General features: G+C 31.9%; 1 protein-coding gene across 1 annotated transcript in view; it reads right to left on the bottom strand.

Moving 5' to 3' along the window:
- The window catches only part of Dennd1b (DENN domain containing 1B), a 245,765-nt gene that overhangs the window by 18,148 nt on the left and 207,840 nt on the right, over positions 1 to 19,777 (bottom strand). The window contains exons 16-19 of the mRNA XM_027945669.2: positions 15,643 to 15,683; positions 14,906 to 14,974; positions 10,658 to 10,714; positions 9,770 to 9,877 (exon numbers count right to left, since the gene is read on the bottom strand). Coding sequence (XP_027801470.2) covers positions 9,770 to 9,877; positions 10,658 to 10,714; positions 14,906 to 14,974; positions 15,643 to 15,683 — 275 coding nt within the window. The remainder of the gene's footprint in view (positions 1 to 9,769; positions 9,878 to 10,657; positions 10,715 to 14,905; positions 14,975 to 15,642; positions 15,684 to 19,777) is intronic.

The raw sequence follows: 19,777 nt of genomic DNA, 5'->3' as shown, positions 1-19,777 counted from the left end.
AAAATATTTCAAAATGTATATGGAATATGTTTATATAATTAGTATTATTTTTCATTATTTATTTTTAATATGCCAGGTATTATTTAGTAGAGCTAAACATACCAAAAAATGACGTCCCAGAGTTACTAGAAGGAATATTTAGTTTTAAACTATTTATTTGATTGAATGTTCTTGAACAATTTTATGACAATATAAATGTCTCAATGTGTGTCCTATTGTGTTTCTAAGAGACTATTCTGAAAAGGCGCTATAAATTTAAATGCTCTTCTTTTAATGAAAGTACTAATGATTTCCACTAGATGGCACCCTTGTAACCCATAATGGATTTTATTATTATTTTTTTTAAACAGGTTTAGCAAAAATCAAATTTGACCTGTTGGAAATTAATATTATTTCAACAGAGAAACAACGGAGAAAATAACTTTCTAACTAACAATATGGTATTCAGAGTTTTCAATGTGGACTCAAAAGATCAATTGCAAAAATCTCTGACATTAGCATACATTAGACTACATATATCCTATGTGAAAGAGTGACTTTGGGATGGAGACTGCTGCAATGTACTTTCTTTGGCAGTACTTTTTAATGGGCATTTGTTAACAGACACACACACTCATTTAACTTATTTCAAATGTTTATCATTTCTCTCTCTCTCTCTTTCTCTCTTTTCTTTTCTTTTCTTTTTTTTTTTTTTTTTTTTTTTTGTACCAGGGATTGAACTCAGGGGCACTCACCCACTGAACCACATTCCAGCCCTATTTTTTGTTTTATTTAGAGACAGGGTCTCACTGAATTGCTTAGCACCTTACTTTTCCTGAGGCTGGCTTTGAACTTGTGATCCTCCTGTCTCAGCCTCCCAAGCTGCTGGGATTACAGGCATGCACCACTGTGCCCAGCCAAATGTTTACCATTTGAAGCCTTCTTCAAATTAATTACTTTAATCCAGCATTTTAGCTTCAAATGTTCTCACAATTGAGCCAAAGTAAATGAAGTGCTAAAGTACAAATTTATTTATTTATTTATTTGCTAATTATGATTTAGTTAAACTTATTTGTATTATTTTGTAAAAATAAACTTATTTTACAAAGTTAAGTATTATTTTCAATTACTCCAACACAGTTATCCCCTTGTGATTTACAATCACTTTTTTTACTTGGTCAGAAGCAAGTGGCTACTTCCCTCTGTAAACTATGTCTTTTCTGTACTGTCCAGTCCAGAAAAGCTGTTCAATGGACTGTATTTTTCCAAAGATCCCAAAACAAGTATATCATTTCCTGAAATCTATTATTTCATCTGTGTACCTATTATTCCCGGAATCCTCTGAATTCCTATGAAGTAAGTTTGTCATAAATATATTAATATGAGCCACACCCTATTAGTTGTGAATACCTCATCTTGTTTTATCCTTAGGACTAAGTAATTTAAGAAAACACCTACATTTTCATTTGCTCCTATAAGTTTCATGGAAGCAAGTTCATTTTCAGCATTTTAAAATATGATCATCTATAAGACAAATGTCTTCTCACATTTATAAAGATGCTACCATATTGGGATTTCTTTTTAAGTTCAATGAAAATATAGCTTTCAAATGCCTTACTTACAAATCTATGCAAACCAAAAAAGTAATTATCTTCAGAGCATATTTTTTACAGATAAAAGTATACTACTCATTAATTATAAAATGAGCTCATGGCTATTGTCCTATATTCCACAAAGCCATTAGAATGATTTACAAACCATTCAATACACAAAGACTCAAAAAGACAGAAAAGTTTCATTCATTAATTGGGCATGGCACCTGGCACAGTAGGTAGAAATGAAAAAGCTCATAGATCATATTTTATGGTGAAAACACATTCCTTGTGCATTCAAAAGATAACTGCTCATATCTCAAACTAGTTCATATTAGTCCATATGACTATATTAAAAATATGTCCACCAATTTACTTGCTCTTATCAGTTGCTATTATGACTATTACACATATTTCTATTTGTAAACACTGTTTAAGTTAAAATTCTGACGACATTCCAAACGTATTTATTAACAGGCACACTGCATTATATCATATTATTAATGAAAATAATCTTCCATTCATATTTTCTTGTGCAGCTTTACATACCTGATAGAACAGGTAGAAAATCTAAGAAGATTGTTATTTTTCCCAGACATGAAATAGTTAAAAGTGATATGTATACCAGGATTTTAATAGGGCTTAACAAAAAGCTTCACTCCTCCACTTTCAATAGATTTTGTTACAGTGATTTTTTGCCTTGCTTAGGGCCATCCATCTGTTAATTTTGACTTGTAATACAGCTCAGCTCGCGGTACTTGTTCACTAGTGTAATTGTGTGTGTGTGTATGTGTGCATGTGTACATGTGTGTATCATACACTTAGATAAATACATGCTATAATTCTGTAATTGCCAGACTAATTCAAGAATGGCTAATATTATTAAAATGGAGCAGAACCTTAAATTTATATAAATTTTACATATTATTTAAAAGAATTTCTTATTCTTCGAAAATTTTATAATTTTTTAAAAATAACTTCAGATCACAGTCTTAATAGTCTAAATATTGTTCACTCAGCATTTAGCATTCTGTTCTAAAATAAAATTGATGAAAGAAGGTAAGTACATTGTCAGGATTAAAACTGCTCTGCACCATGACCAGTGGCAGTATTCTCACTGGACCCAACTGGCCCTGTTTTCAATAAAACCAGAGGAGGATCCTTTCCCTGGAGTCCTGTTAGGCTGGGGCTGCTGTTAGAACTGTCATCTTCACACAAAAGGGAAAAGGGTTGGGTTTTACAAATGTGAAGCCTAATTGGGAGATCTTCATGGCTGTACCCTCGACATTTATTTAAGCCTCATCAACAAAACAGAAAATAACCATCCTAATTAGCAGACCAGCACACAAATTACTGCTTGTTGGGGGTGGACTGTAGATTTACAATCTATACCAAATATAAGCTAAATAATGGAACACAGGCTTAAAACAAGACATATTTTGGATCTTGTTCTTTTTTATAGCACCCAGATTACAAACTTTATTTTTTTACTTTAAAATATATTCTAAATCATTCCATTTTTATAATTTGGAAAATATCAAATAAATATCAAATGCAAATAAAGTCTTTCACTGGCAACTCTCACTGGAAACCAGAAATGTAATGTTATTGCTACACTTGAGATCTACTTCTAAAATAGATAATCAAATGGAGTAGGAACCCACATGCATTGCTGAGATAATTTTACCAACAATAAAACAACACACATAGGGTCTTATATTCTGACAAAAAGGGGATTTGCCAGTATAACGGCATATATTGCTTTTCAAATCATATACTGAGATTTCAAGTCATGCCTACTTAAAATAAAGAAGGTAAATTTCAGGAACTCTTGCTCTTTTAGTGTCCAGATAATTGTTAGTGACTCTGGGCAGTAATTACCAAGAGAGAAGAAAGTCTGATGGTGGCACTGCCTAAAAGACCTGGCAATCAAGATTATGTATAGATATAAATGAACACCTACCAACTATTGAGTACTTTTTATGTGGCAGGTATTTTATATGCATTAAATGTCTATAGAATCCCAGGAAAATGACATGTATTGCTAAGGGATGTTCTTTTTGGAAGACAGCTCAATCGATGCTACTATCTTTTTCAGTCAGGTAACCTTGTGGCACTAACGCTCTATGCCCTCATCTCCAACTGCCTGTCTGCTTCAAGCACTCTACCCAGCCCAAAGGTACCATGGTAGTGGTTAGGCAATCTCTCTGCTTTTGAATTCCTATTCTGCCATTTATTACCTGAAGAACTCTATGTGAAGATCTCAATCTCTCAATTTCCCTGCTTATAAGTCTGAAAAATGGGGAGGGGATAATAGTTTCCCCTCTGATTGGATTGTTGGGAGTTTTGTATGAATCACGTAATGCAGACAGACAGAGAGATCCTCACTGTTATCAAGAACCTGTCCATTTTTCTCCGTGTTTTCTAAGGTTGCTCTAGTGCCCTCTTTTATGGTTTCAACTCTATAAAAACGGAGGAACAGAAAAGAAATTAAGAAAAGGAATATTATTCGAATCACCAAATCCTAAAATTCCCTGCAGAATCTTGCTTTTAAGTCATTAAATTTAGCACATGACATATCTTTTAAGATAATTTGGTTATTTGATGAATTAAATAGACAGGAACTGGAGCATCCCTCCTTTTGATATGTAATTCAGAGGCCAGTTCTAACACAAGAAAGTGATATTATTCTGCTAGACAGCCTTATAGAAGGAAGAAAAAAATATATATTTTAAGTGTATTTTCAGTTGTAGTTTTTATTTTTTCAAGTGATTCAAAGTTCATGTGAGAGCTAAGTAAGTCCAGGGCTAGGAAATATAACTGTCTTTGACAAGGATATTAATGAATCTGAACAATTCAAATAATAAAAACTGTACACAGAAGAGACCAAACAAAGAAAAACAAGTTTTTGTCTCTTAAAACAAAGATCCTTGTCACTGTTTGGTAACTCCATCAAAATATGAGCCCCTGGGATACTAATTTATCTGTGGATCCAAAGCATCTTCCCTATTTCCTAGGATGATTGTGTAATTTCTGAACAACTTAAAACCCTGTACATAATAATTTGCATAGTTGTGCATGTCTCTTCATTTTGGCTGCTGAGGAATGAAAAGTGCTTTCACAACTTCTTATTATACTTACTTTCTGTCAGCCTTCAGTCTTATCTAACTTAAATAGATGTATTTAAATTTTACTCTTCTATGATTACTTGTAAGGTGTTAAATTGTATTTTTGGAAATAGGTAAAATATAAATGAATAAATAAGAATTAGTGTTACTGCAGTACATAGTGATATCTAGATTCTGATTTTAACCACATTTAACTTTTCCTAGAAATATTTACATAATTAGTTAAAAATTTAATCTACTCATATTATTATACATGAGGAATTAGGAGTAAAAAAATAATCGATTTGGAAATCAGCCTAAAAGAATATGCTCATGACTCTAGCAGCAGCTTTCTGTCTCATCCACAATATAGTGGCTCATGTTTTTATTAAATCAATGGGATTGTATCATTTCTAAAAGATGGATGCTCCAAGGAAGCTTCTACAGTAATAGACTACAAAGAAGAGCAGTAAACTATGGCTCTCCCCTCTCGATTTCTTTGCTCAACATGCAAATAGTGTATTCTAAATTTATTTCTGCTTGTAACCTTTTTTTGCTTGTGGAAGTGGCTCAATTGTCATGTGAGAATTAAGGCAAGAGAACATTAGGGTAGGCTGACCTTAAACTTACCTTCAGATAAGTACATAGACCCAGCTTCTAGGAACTTAACAATATGGATTTGTTTTTTTGTTTGTTTGCCTTTTGGCAAATAGCTTTATAAAGCAATTATAAATAACAGACATTTTATGAGATACTGTCATAGTACTGAAATTCCCTTCTCTGAGAATTGCTTCCCCTGATCACCCTACTCACTCCTACCACCTCCCACTGTCCCTGATAACATGGTCTCGTTCTGTTTTCTCTGGCTGGAGTTTATTGAACCAAGGATTAATGCTGGGTCCAAGTGGGCTGATTACATCCTTCCATAAGGAATTGGATTCTGGAATTCCTCTCCATTTCGAGTAGTAGCTGCTTCAACTGAGGACCAGCAAGATTTATACCAGGGCACAGAGAAGCAAAGAAACCAGTATACAGAATGCACAATGTATACAGAATGCACAATGAACATAGAACAGACCAGGTGCTGCAGGGGCAAGTGAAGGGAAGCTGACATTCTTCCCTGACTGCTCTTTCCATTTCCTGTTTCCAGTTCTATCACAGGCCTACGTATATTCTTTAACTTAGATATTGAAGGAATACCCATATCATTGGATCACAAATGTCCTGATACTGTTTTTTTCATTTGTGCAAATTTGCTAAACACTAAAAAAATAAATAAATATTTCAAATAAAGGATTAGGACAATTTCAATTTGAATACACCATGTTCTACTTTTAGAAATAAGCCTCTGGCCACAAACAGGCTATCATTTCAGAGTAATATAACTCATCTCAAAGAAGTAAAATTAGCATTATTAGAAAGCATGAATTCTGTGAGACTTGGGAGAAAAAATTAAGATGGAAAGTAAAAATGAAAGAATTGCTCCAAGATAACTTTTTGGCAAATAGTTTTATAAAGCAATTATAAATGATAGACATTTTATGAGATATGGTTACAGCTCTTAAAACCCTTCTCTGAGATTACTTCTCCTGATCACCCTACTCACTCTTATTACCTCCCAGTGTCCCTGATAACATGGTACTCTCTCTTGTTTCTCTGGCCACAAATTTAACTCTTTGATAAGTATATACATGAATCTAAAATCAAACAAACTTCAGTGATAGAAAAAATATAAATAAAACATTAAATTTTTAAAAAATATTAGGACACAAATGTTTGGACATATGAATATATTTAGCTATTGAAATAAGGACTCTTGGATATACGAATCCACTGATATAATGGGAAATATACTGGGTATACAGGCTTCTTGAAACTAGATACTTATCACTTAAAATGTAAAGATTTTCTAGACACTCTTAATTTCTGCATCATAATTATAAATATGATGAAGAAATTCCTATATAGTAATTAGAATTCTTTTTTTTTTGGCGGTGGTGAATGACATTGTTTCATGGTTTATGATTTGGCTTTTTGTTTGTCTCCATATTTTCTATTGATGTATTCTAGTTGTACATAATGGTAAAATTTGTTGTTAAAGTGATACATGCACATGACATAACAATAGAATTCATAAAAGAATAAGCCCTACTTCTCAATTCTTTTTATAGCCATCACTTCTGTCACATCTTCTTGAGAACTCCTATAATGCTAACTAACAAACACCAGTAACTTAGTGATGTGACAACAAATGACAGCCTGAAGATTCATACAATGAATGGGACCTGTTATCATGTAGGGTTTTCTATGACCTAATATACTTTTTTGATCAGAATGTACTGTGTATTGATCAGAATTGTTAATATTGTATTCTATATTGGAAATCTGCTAAGGAAGTAGCTTTTAGGTGCCCTCACTGCACTAAAGGTAACTTGGGAGGGTGATGGATATGTTAATTATCTTGAGTAAACATTTTATCACGTATATCAAAATATCTTTGTAGACCTTAAGTGTACACAATAAGAAGAAAAATTTATCTCTAGGAATTAGCAGAAAACAAAACCAGAAATTAAAAAAATCGATTTTATAACTAAATTATATTAGACATGTTATGTCATGTTAAAAGAAAGGAATAGTTTTAAATACAAAAACCTGACAATAGTTTAACTTAAAACTGACATTTAAGAGTTTCTTTAATTTACATATTTTGTTTTCATCTTCAAGCATCCTATAGGTAAAAAAGATCTCATATTTTTTCATATAAAAATCTTTTTTGCCATGGTAATTATGATCTAAATGTCCCATTATTAAGCCAGTAAATTGTTCTATAAAGTTTTTTTTTAAGATATTAAGGGTTGAAAACAGACAAGAATTGAACATACTTGTGAGGAGAGTAGAATCAGAAATATCAATAGCAAACACATCATTAGTTTACAAGTTAATGTTTTTTGGTTAATAGTGACCACAAAAGCTTCTATAGGGAATAAGGGCTTTATTGAAGGGCTCATTTAGCTCACAAGCACTAACAATATGCTGCAATTAAGCAATTCTAATCATTTCAGAGTAATATAACTAGATATAGTAATATAACTAGATATAGATACCAGTTTAATAAGTAGAAAATGAAGAGAAACTACTTAACATGTTACAGAATAGTCCCATGAAAACAAAAGTTTTCAGTTTTCCTTCTATATACATACTTTATATTTAGAAAAGTGCCTAACACACAGTAGGTGTTGAACTATCAAATGAATGGGTTTTCTTTACAAATGTCTAGGATGTTAGTACAGCTTTACTGGCCCTTTCCCATTCTTAAAGACTGCTATGGTTTGAATGTTTGCTCCCTCCAAAAGTCATGTTAAATTTAACTTCAGTGTAACAATGGGACCTTTAAGAACCGATTAGATTAGGAGGGCTCACCCTCAGAAGTGGTATTGGTGCCTTATAAAAGGGTCAGTTTGGAGTCTTGTTCTTTTTTGCTCTCTACCTTCCCTTCTGCCCCTTGATGACACTACATAATGGCCTTACCAAATGCTCATGCCTTTGCCCTGAACTTCCCAGCCTTCAGAAAGATGAGCAATAAAGCTCTGTTCTTTAACTATCCGTCTCAGGTGTTCTGTTATAGCAGCACAAAATAGACTTACACAAAGACATATTTGCATTTTATGGCCATCCATAATCTTCGGTATCCAGCTATCCCTGGAAGCTAACTAAGCATTAGAAATAAACTTCTATACCTCCTCTGCCACTGACTAGTTATGAAACTTAAGGCAAATTGCCTTGTGATGGGACCATTCTAGCCATCAACTTCTGCTTATAAACTTTGGTGGCTGTAATAAGCTTTGTAGCTACTCTCTAGTTCTTGATTTTTGTAATTTATATATCCATTCAAGAATTCTGTTTTAAACATTGTTTTCTAACAGCATTTAAAATATAATTTGATGGATACAAATTTTCCTTGGTTAAAAACCTACAGAAATATACTTCTGATACTAAATGAGAGGCAAACAATGCTATGATTCAGAAAGCTTTACCACTGTCTTTTAAGTGGCATTAGCATAGAGGCAGAAGCTTTAAATATTCCTAGCAAGTAAAATATCTACCTCTGAAAAGTGATAGATATACAGAGAGCCCCCAATTTACAATGGTTCAACTTAAACAATTTTTTGAGTTTATAATGATAAGAAAAAGCAACATGTTTCTAGAAGAAACCATACTGCAAGCTGTGGATTATTCCCAGGCAAGTCATATGTGATGCGACACCCTCTCTCAGCTCTGGACATGGCAGTCAGCCACAGCTCCCAATCAGCCATGCAGTCACTAGGGCAAACAACTCCACAGTATACTGTGCTCCTAAGGTAAAGGTTTGGTAAATTAGGTGTATAAAATCATTTTCAATTATAATATTTCAGCTTAGGGTGGGTTTATATCAGGAGTAACCCCATTGTAAGTTGAGCAGCTTCTACAGAGGTTTTCACAGACTGTTTTAGTAAACAAATGTCTATATATGAGTTTCCTTTGATTTTTTGTAGTAAAGGAAATCTGTAATTTCTTGTTCATCATCACGGTGTTCATACTCTATGGAAATCAAATATTTGTCTCACCCCACTGGATTATGAGCTCTGTGATGACATGATGAAGTACAGGCTGAGCATCCCTTATCTGGAATGCTCAGGACCAGAAATGTTTTAGATTTGGGAGTTTAGGATTTTAGAATATTTGCATCTACATGAGATCTTGGGAATGGGGCCCAAGTCTAAATGCAAAATGCGTTTGTGTTTCATATATATTTTATATAGCCTGAAGATAATTTTATTCAGTGTTTTTATAAATATTATAGTGCACCTGTGTTTTGAGTGCTCAGTTTTGGTTGTGGATTTCAGATTAGGGATGCTCAACCTATATATAGAAACTGATGGCTAGGACATCTGGTTCTTAATCTCATACCCAGAATCCACCATCATTTCCTCGACAATACTGCAGGTTTTCTTATCATGAGACAAAAAATTAATGGGTCCAAAACTGTCCTTAAAGAATTCACTAAAATAATGTAATTTTAGAACATGAAGCCAACAGGGTAAATGACCTTACCTGGGCAAGCTTACGCTTTTCTATGTTTCCTCCCTTTTCGCTGTGTAAAGTGTAAACTGGTGTATATTGTACCGAACCAGAACAGGTCCCGTAGTCTTCTTCATTTTCCTATACATGAAAAAATGAGCAAGGAATTATTTTAGCATATTTATTCTATTACCAAAGTTATTTGATTAATAGACTTAGTATCTGATACACATGCATACAATAAAAAACACTTCAACTATAAAATTTAAATAGTCTATTTAGGAACAAAGTACATTCTTCTAAAATGTGAATTAATTTTCATAATAAACTCTTGAATAACCTGAACTACTCTGAAAATTTCAATTATTATGCTTTCTTGAAAGGTGAAAGTAAAAACTGTAACAATTTATAATAAAATCTATCAATGTATAATCAAACAAAATACACATATACTGACATAATTATTCAAATACCTGCAATATCATAAATTTAAATATAAATCCTCATATACAAAATTAAGAATATTCTTCAATTTAAAGTAACTGTTTTGCAAAGAGCCTCTAAACCAAACAATGGCATTTCTGAATTAATTCTATTTCAAAGGTATCTTTTTTAAAAAAAATTCTCAGCATGAATTGTAATATCAAGGCTATCAACTTTATGAAAACATACATCCGGTTAATCATCTTTGAAGATCTCCACAGTTCTGTGATAAAATATGCAAACAATAAAGAGATTGTTCAGTGTATGCATATAGAATGGCAGAGAGTTGCCAGAGGGCTTGTTATGAAAAATACATTTTTGAACAAAGGGATAAGCATATTTCAAAAGTCATTAAAAACATAAGTCTCATGTGATTTGTAAACATATAAGCTTCAGATGAAGACAACAGTGAGAGTAGAAGGAAACAACTCCACGCACCTTGTGCTTCAGTTTACTCTTCACTTCCTTCAATCCCAGCTTTGCGTGGTTTTTTGCCTAGAAAATAATAATGAATGTGTCTGGTTCAGCATAGGTCTATTAACACTTTAAAAATAAGTACACATGATCACATTTAGAATTACTATTTGCATTATTTAGAAAAGGAGCTGATTATAACCTAAAACTATTTTCCAAGACACCATCATTCACTATTTCATTATACCTAAATTAAATCATAATTAGGCTGTATTTAATATTTCCACAAATCACACAAAGGCTAACATTTAGTCTATTTTGTCTGGTAACCTATAAAAAACACAAGGGGGATCTACCAGATTTCTAAAGTACAGCCTTAATTTAAAATTGGGACAAGCTAGGGGCAAAGAGGAAGCATATCACACCAGAAAATTATTGGGGCAAATGTTTAAACTTCAAGAAACTCAGGCAACTTTACAAAATTTTATTAAGGTGCTTTTATAGGCAGTCACAGAAATTTTACAAATAAAGCCATTGTGATGGTATATCTATTTCATATATATATATATTTCTGGCAAAAATTAAAAGTCATTTAACACTTTGAAGGCTATCCGTTTTTCACGAAAGTTTGGCTCCAGATTTGAGTGTCCCAAGTCCTGCTGTGAAGTGTGTGGAGTATAACTTAACTAAAGACAACTGGGAGTTTCACAAAAGCCTTAGCCTTTGCTCTACTTGAAATTCCCATTCACTGTGGCCAGAGTGAAAAAGGAGAAGAAAGGAATACACATTTATTTTCTGTTTCCTAAATACATGATTGTGTGCTGGGTGCTTAGCATACATTATTTCTTTTAGTCATCACAGGTTGAAGTTCAGCATGATTGTTATCATATCTAACAAATAAGGAAAGTGACTCAGGAATAATAAGTCCACCTAGCAAGATTCAAATCTCAATCTATTTAATTATAAAGTCTAACTTCTCTTCTTTTAATTTATATTAAAATTATAGAGTCCAACTTCTCAAAGGAAGAAGTTGTAAAAAATATAATCACTGAATTTAAGTCTCACAAAAAAGAAGGCATTGTGAACCTCACTGTATAGACAGAGAAACTGAAGACACACATGCTAAAGACTTCAACTACAAAGCCCATGCTCCACTTAACCCATCCTGATCTCTCAAGGTGCTTTTAGAAAAAGTAAACACACGACTTTCCCAATTTCTTTGCAGAGAAGGATCTTATTTCCTTCCTGTTAATATCTGTAGTAATCAGTAGAGTATTTGGCATACCATAAGGAATATCTTGAACTGAATAAAACAATTAATTCTTCATTGTAAATGAAGCAAATTAAAACATACTACATAGTAAAAGTAATCCAAAAAGCCAATAACTCTAAATTATATCCTATTCTTCTTTAGACTTGATAAATAGCACTTTCACATTCTTCATTCATAAAGCTACCTAATCTAATTAAGAGGTCCTATATTAATTCCTGTATTTCATTGGTAAAAATATGTAATTACCAAGGAAAAATGCTTTTGTTCCCATCTCTTAAGAGTTTGTATCCATCTTTGCTTTTACTGCATTTGGACTATATTCTAGTTTATCCAGACATCCTCTAATCCACCTGATCATACTTATCTTTCCAGGTTCTCCTGTATCAAGTTGAAGCTAGTATTAATCTCTTCCATAGTTCTGCAATTTGTGCACTGATTAATTTAAATGTATACAACCCTGCCTACTCATTAGGTTTCCTTCATACTACCTAGAAGATGGAGCAGATTCTTTCTATCCTTTTCAATTCACCAAGCTGACATTCAACAATGTCAGCAACTATTCACTATAGAAACGCACCAAACAAATGGCTTTGACTAATGCAAGGATCTAATGAAAAGATTAATCAGAAAATCTTTTAGTCAAATCAAATATATAGTTCACTTTGCTGTAATTTTTAAATTATGAGAATGTGTGTTCCATCTCTTGTTTGCTTTATGGGCCCTTTTAATATGGAAAAGTACAGAAAGCAGAGAAAAAAACTTTCTAGCATAGAAATAAGTATAGAAAAAATATTATAAATACAGCACAAAATCATTATTTACTTCAACAAATACATATCCAGTACTTCAGTAGTATGTTCAAAACACAGGGTGAAATGATGCCAATATCAATATAACATCAGGAATAGCATCTCAATTACTTACAGTACTTTATATGCTAAGTTAACTCCATGATGAGAATGAGGCCCAGTTCATGACAGTTATTCAAATAATGTGTTTAGTGTATAAAACAGAGGCAAAAACATGGCCTCTGCTGCTTAAAAATATGCCACTTGTAGAAAATAAATAACTTCTGTTATACCCACATAAAGAAATTAGAAGTAGTATTCATAGCAATTTATAGTCAAAGAAGGAATTTTAGTGCACATATTTTAGAACATGAGCAATCTGGAGAGATCAGTTTTAGGTAAAATTATGAAGGTCACAAAATAACTGATTAACCTGCCTCGAACCTTTTGATTCATGTCTGATATGATATAAGATAAATGATAAAAAGTTATTAAGTATATTCTAAATACCATAATTTGTTGAAATTGATTTAGGGAATAATTCTCCAAAGAGCAGAATTCTTAATTTGAAAAGATTTCATTGCCTTGCAGAAAAGTGTTCAAAAGAAAACATCCTACTGCCTAGAAGGATCAAATTTTAAATAATGAATGAGTCTGTACATGTTTGTTTTATTATTGTACTTTTATAAAAGATAAGAGTGAAATTCAGGAGGAAAGCACACATTTAGCAAAACTATACAAGCTCTCTAGGCTTGCTCCAGGAATAAAATGAGGGCCTACTAACTGCAAAAACTTTCCTAGCATCTAGAATTTTGTGTAGCTGTGTGCTATTTCATTGTGAAAAATTTCCCTTCAAAAGCAACTTAAATCAGCCCATTAGAGGCAGTGATCTCCTAGAACAGCAAAGTCATGAGGAAACCAAACAAAAGGCAGAGGCTGAAGTTTCTAAGGCAAACTGATGACTTCTTTTCACTTAACGCTTTATGAAATGGCTTCAAGTAGTTCAGAATGTTAGAACTTTATTTTTGAATCTACTCTGTAGATTAGCTTCCCTACCAAAAAAAATGCAATCTTTGAAACAGATTTTTTTTCAATCGGAAGAGTAACTACATTTATATTGCAATTGCATGTAAGAAAAGAACATAAATTCTAAACATTAAAATACTTTATTATTATTTCTATCATATCAATTATTTATTGAGAAAGCACTTGAAGATAAATTTTTATAATACCACAATTACTACACTGAATATATTTAGAAATATAGAATATATGTGACCTGTTGAACTTAAAAAAACAAACAAAACAAAAAAACTTCACTACCACTAGATAATCCCTGGAGAAGCTACTGGTCTAGTGTAGAGATAAACATATATGAAGACACAGCAAGTGCTGAAGCAAGTTCCTACAGTTCAAATGGAATCGTAGAAATAGTTCTATAAACTTAGTTGTTTTTTTATTGTTGTTGTTGTTTGTTTGTTTTTTCGGCATGGGATTGGGAAAACTTTTTTTCCAAGGGACATTAATAGATGAACCAGTGGTTTACTAGATGAATAAAGACCAAGAAATGGATGTTCTAAGTAGTAGGAACAACTTGAACAAGAATAGAAGGGCAGAAGAAAATATCTTGCATTAAAAAAATAAGGCATTGCTAAGTATGTTCAGACATATGAAAGTTTCAGAAGAATTGGGGAAAACAGAACAGAATACAGGAAGGAACAGGTAATGCAAGGTCTTAATTATCATATTTAAAGAGATTTTAAATTTATTATTTGTTCATTGTTACTGTGGTTATTGTAATTTACTACATGCCATGGAGAATTACTGAAGAATTTTAATTTTGGAGACTCAATGAATCTGTGAGAGAAGAGATATTGCCACATTTTTCTACTTCTGCCTCAAATGCACAATGGAAATTTAAAATGAATGAAAGAATCAAATTTACAAAACAATACCTCCTCATGGACCGTTTTAATGTGCTGTACAATTGTGCTCGTAGCTTTGAAATAAAATGAAGAACCATTTTTAGATTATTTAAAGGAAATGCTCTTTCTATACACTAAGATAACTTTTTAGCTGAATTTCTGTTGGTCAATATTAATTCTAAAGTTTTTTAAAGCTTATTGAAAAATATATTGAATTCATATGTGTATCTTCTAGGGAGTATATAAATCTATCAATAAAATTATTAAATACCATAAAAACACTTACAAATTTATAAGCTGTCCGTACTGCAGGCGTTGCTTTGGTCATTGCTGTGTTGAACAGTGCACCTCCTTTCTGCAAAAGAAAAAAATGTTTCCAAAAACTTTTGGCAAACTGTTCTGAAAACAAAGCATTATTAGTAGTATACAAAAACAATTTTACTCACAAGTTAAATACCTTTTAAAATTATTTTTTAATGTTTTAAAATACTACAATAACTTAACTATAAACATTTGATTCTGTTCTTTTAGTTGGTATACTACATCATTTAAAAGACATATTATCTTTGAAGTTGCAGACAAGTAACATGGATAGTAAAACCTACATATTTAAAACTTAATAAAAAGGGAATAAAATATTTATCAGCTGTTTTAATATTGGGTAGTAAAGTTTAATCAATAGAAGAGAGATTTTTAAAAAAGTCATATTAACAAAACTATGTTATGAAGAAGTTATAAAATTTCCATGAAATCTGGCTATTCCAGCTAGTTCCTTATCTGGAATATAGTATAAAGTGACAAGAAAATATTGCTCTACAAAATATGTCATTTATCTCTAGACAGAAACTTTCAAATTTAAAATTATATTTATGAATATCAACAAACTATAAGCATAAAATAAGAATATGAGAAAATTTGCACACATTTCAAATATTATAAATAAGTAGCAAAGTATAAATAGCATACTTTTACTGATTTCTCCATATCACAGTGAAAGAAGAAACTTTGAAAGCATATTATTACCTTTACTGTATGTACCCATTGTTGATATGACCTTGGGTTCCCTGGAATACAGAAAATCTGATATCAGGAATCAAAAATAAAAATTTATAAATTAAAATTCATCAATAACTAGTATTTCTAGCATCTTAGTAGGCAAATTTTACTTACAATGTTGTAAAAGATGCAATGGCACAATGAGAATTAATGCTTTAATTTTTATAATTAGCACTTGAAAAGACACTTTTTTCACTGACATATGAAAATAATATATTATTATCTATTCTTTTATTTTCATATTGGCCTCAGAGGGAATATCTCACCTCTTTTCAAATCCAAAATTTCTATTTTTTTAAACTTAATTTTCAATGTTTTATGTCTCTGCTGTTTTGTAAAAGTTGGCCTTTTTTACATAATTTTACTTAAAATGCCACTCAAGTGCAGAGAGAAGTGTGAAAAATTCAGAAGGAAATTTGGAGCTGAACGAATCTGAGGTACAACAAATTTATTCTGTGGTTGTTAATTATTAACACATTAATTAACTTTATTTTAATGCAATTAAACCACAGTTTTAGTTCTCAGCATATTCTCTGGTTACAAATCTATAAATTTGAAAGGTATCACCCAAGGAAATGTAAAGCAAATGTAGCTTTTAAGCTACAGTGTACCTGGTTATTATTATTACAAAGCTCAAATGCTGACAAAAACTAGTTCTAATACAATTTGGAACTGACTGACTTTGAAATACGGTAAATAATTTGGCCAATAAAATGAGATTCAAAGGCAAAAAAGTAATCCATATTACTAGCCTAATCTTTCATATCAACTGATTTCAACTACTTTCTTGTTAGTATAAATGTTTAAATATTCTCTAAAGAAGGGTGAAAAATCACAATAAAATGTCTTACTAGGTGTAGTGGCAGTGGCACACTCCTGCAATCTCAGACTCAGGAGGTTAAGGCAGGAGGATGGCAAGTTCAAAGCCAACCTGGGCAATTTAGCAAGACCCTATACCAACATAAGCAGTAGAAAGGCCCCGGAATGTAGCTTAGGGGTAGTGTATCCTTGTGCTCAATTCCCAGTAACTTCCTTCTAAAACAAACAAAAAATCAAAGTGCCAGTGGCTACCCTGTCAATAACCAGGTACAAGTGACTTCTAAAAATGGTGTTCCTTTGTTTGTGGTTGTGGCTTAGAGAGGTGGGGAGGAGAAGTACCACCTTGCTGTTACAAAAACAGAAGCAGAATGATCCCAGCCTAAGAATTTTTTTCCTGTTATTCTTTGTAACCCTAATAAACATCAGGCAAAGCATTGTGCTCTGGATTCACTCTTAGACTTAAAATCTTTTCCTAATTTAAAGAAGTATCAAGAAATCACTTTTATTCTGATAAACTTTTATTCTGATAAACATCTCTCACCACTCCACACTGCATTATGCCTTTTTTGGAGAAAATAATCTAGAGAGAAATACTATATATTTTTTTAATTTTGTAAATGACTACACAAAAATGTATCTACCTAAAATAATTTATGTAAAATAAGTTTAAAAGGGTAAGCTTTAAGAGGTCTTGGCTTGTCCAAAATTTTTAAAATGTATTTTCCATTGTAAAATAACAAATTCCAAGTTATCCTATAAATTTATTTCTCAAGGAGATTTTTATTAATGATAAAATTAAGTGCATATTTTTATTCATCCAGATTATTCACTCGTCTATTAAAAAGTCTCATCAGTTCATATATTTTTTACTTCTTTATTGTTAAAAATGATTGAGTGAAAATCATGAATTTAAGATTTAGATGTTATTTACAGTTATTCTGTAAAGTATTTAATTATTTTCCTAAAATGAATTTAAGAAATCAGAGAAATGCCAATAATATAACACTTCAGCATTTTTGGATACTCAAACACAAAGAAAATAGCTATGATAAGACAATGGATCTGTTATAGAAAGATTAGTGTCTTATTTAGGATTGTAAGGTTTAAAAAAAGTTCCTACTGAGCTCTCCACAGGTCACAGATGTTTTTATCTACATTATGTTATTCGATCTGAACATTTCTACTATAAAACAGGCAAAGCAGGCAATGCCATAGGCAACATAGCTGGATGGGAAGGAAGCAGCATTTGGTGTGCAACAGACCATTGTAGTCCAGATCCACCCTGCAAACCATGTGATATGGAACTAGGTTCTTAATAGCAGAGTCTCACCCTCCTTATTGGTCAAAGCCTATCATTGACTTTTAGGATTAATGTATATAAGAATGAAAGATAATTATTATATGATATTTAGTAGGGTACCTAACACATCACAGAACCACCATAAATGTTAGTTATTATTAATTATTATTAATAAAGTTTCCAAATAAGGAAGCTGTGGTTCTGAGATGATACATTCTTTGCCCAAATTTGGAAGTCTAACAACCAAGAAAGAATAATCTAGGCATTTTAATTCCTGGTTCATTATTCTTTCAACTCTGAAATACTATCTCTAAGACTACTTAGTAAAATATCAGAACATTTAAGTTATACAGAGGTTTCTCTGTATCACCTCCAAAGCAATTACATTAGAAAGGGATGCTGAGTGCAGTGGTGCACGCCTGTAATCCCAGCAGCTCTGGAGGCTGAGATAGGAGGATCATGAGTTCAAAGCCAGCCTCAGCAAAAGCAAGGCACTAAGCAACTCAGTGAGACCCTGTCTCTAAATAAAATGCAAAATAGGGTAGTGGACCAGGCTCAGTGGTTGAGTGCCTGCCGAGTTCAACTCCCATCCCCTCCCCCAAAAATAAAGAAAAAAGAAAAAGAAGAAAGGGAGAGGGGTTGCTCAAGCTAGAGCTTTGAAAGGGAAATTAAAAATCTAGAATAATATAAAACTATGACATATGAGGGCAAACAGTAATTCCCTAGGAATAAATAAACTGGTTAAGATGACAGCAAAATGTGAAACAATTTAGGTAGATTCCCGTTTTAAAAAATTTAAGGATTGTATCCCTAAATTTTAATGTTTTATGACATAAGTAAGGTTCCTATTTCTATGAAATTTATGAGACAAGCACATAATCCTTTGGTAATGTTAAAAAAAAAAAGGCTGCTTTTCTTCTTAAAAATTAATTTGAATGCAAAAAATAATCCATCAATGTTTCTTTTAAGTTAACTGTTTCAGGCAATTAACAAGCCTTATTTAAAAATTTTAACATTCTTATTAAACAACTCATTTTGACTTACTCAAGGACAAAATATCTTTAGCTTTCACTTATGCAAAGACTGTTTTTTCAAATGTATTTGTTTAAATTCCAGTAAAGTATAGTTATTTATCAAAATATGTAAATTGATCTAAAGTGCTTATGTGGCCAGAAAAATGCCACTAAAACTGATAAATATCTACTACCTCATCAAATTCTTTAATACCTTAGTCAGTAAAAAGAAATAAACAAAGATCTGACCAGATTATATCAGGAAGCTAATGAGGAAATAATGCTACTAATGAAGAGTACCCACATACTTCTATATAAAAATCAACATTAAAATAGTTCTCCTTTCTAAAGTTTAGACTATTTGATGAGGATTTAAAAACTAGTATTATTTTAACTGAAAATATATTTACAAAACAACATTCCTATTAAACTTTCTTGAGTGGCTTTCACAGACTATTTAGGAAAAAGAACCTTAGTTTGGTGAGTCTCAGCCTCATCATTCATCTTAACAGTCAATGGCTTTTAGGATTAATGTGAGTATGAAAGATAATGATGATATGATGTTTAGCAGGGTATCTAACACATCCCAGAAATATCATGAGTGTTAGTTATTATTATGAATAACTTGTCAAATGAGGAAACTGTGGCTCTGAGATGATCTGTGTTTACCTAATTGAGTCTTGTTATATTCATGTCCTCTTATATTTCAACATCCATGGATACATTTCCCTTCATATATTTCCTGGTATACTATTCTTATAAATTAAGATTAAACATTCTGCAAAAGTGATGAAAAGAATCAAGTATAACATGAATTGCTTAGTAGTCCTGATATGAAAACTTATGGGACAGAAAAAGGTTTTATAAAATCTCTATGAATTCATAGATTATTTAATCATATTTCTAGATTCAAATGTGAATCTAAATGTTCTATATCTGATTATACTGCCTTGTATAATTTTAATTAGAA

This window comes from Marmota flaviventris, chromosome 12, assembly GCF_047511675.1.
Source record: "Marmota flaviventris isolate mMarFla1 chromosome 12, mMarFla1.hap1, whole genome shotgun sequence".
NCBI classification, from domain to species: domain Eukaryota; kingdom Metazoa; phylum Chordata; class Mammalia; order Rodentia; family Sciuridae; genus Marmota; species Marmota flaviventris.
Note: the sequence above shows the minus strand (reverse complement) of the source record. Positions and strands in the feature narration are given on the sequence as shown.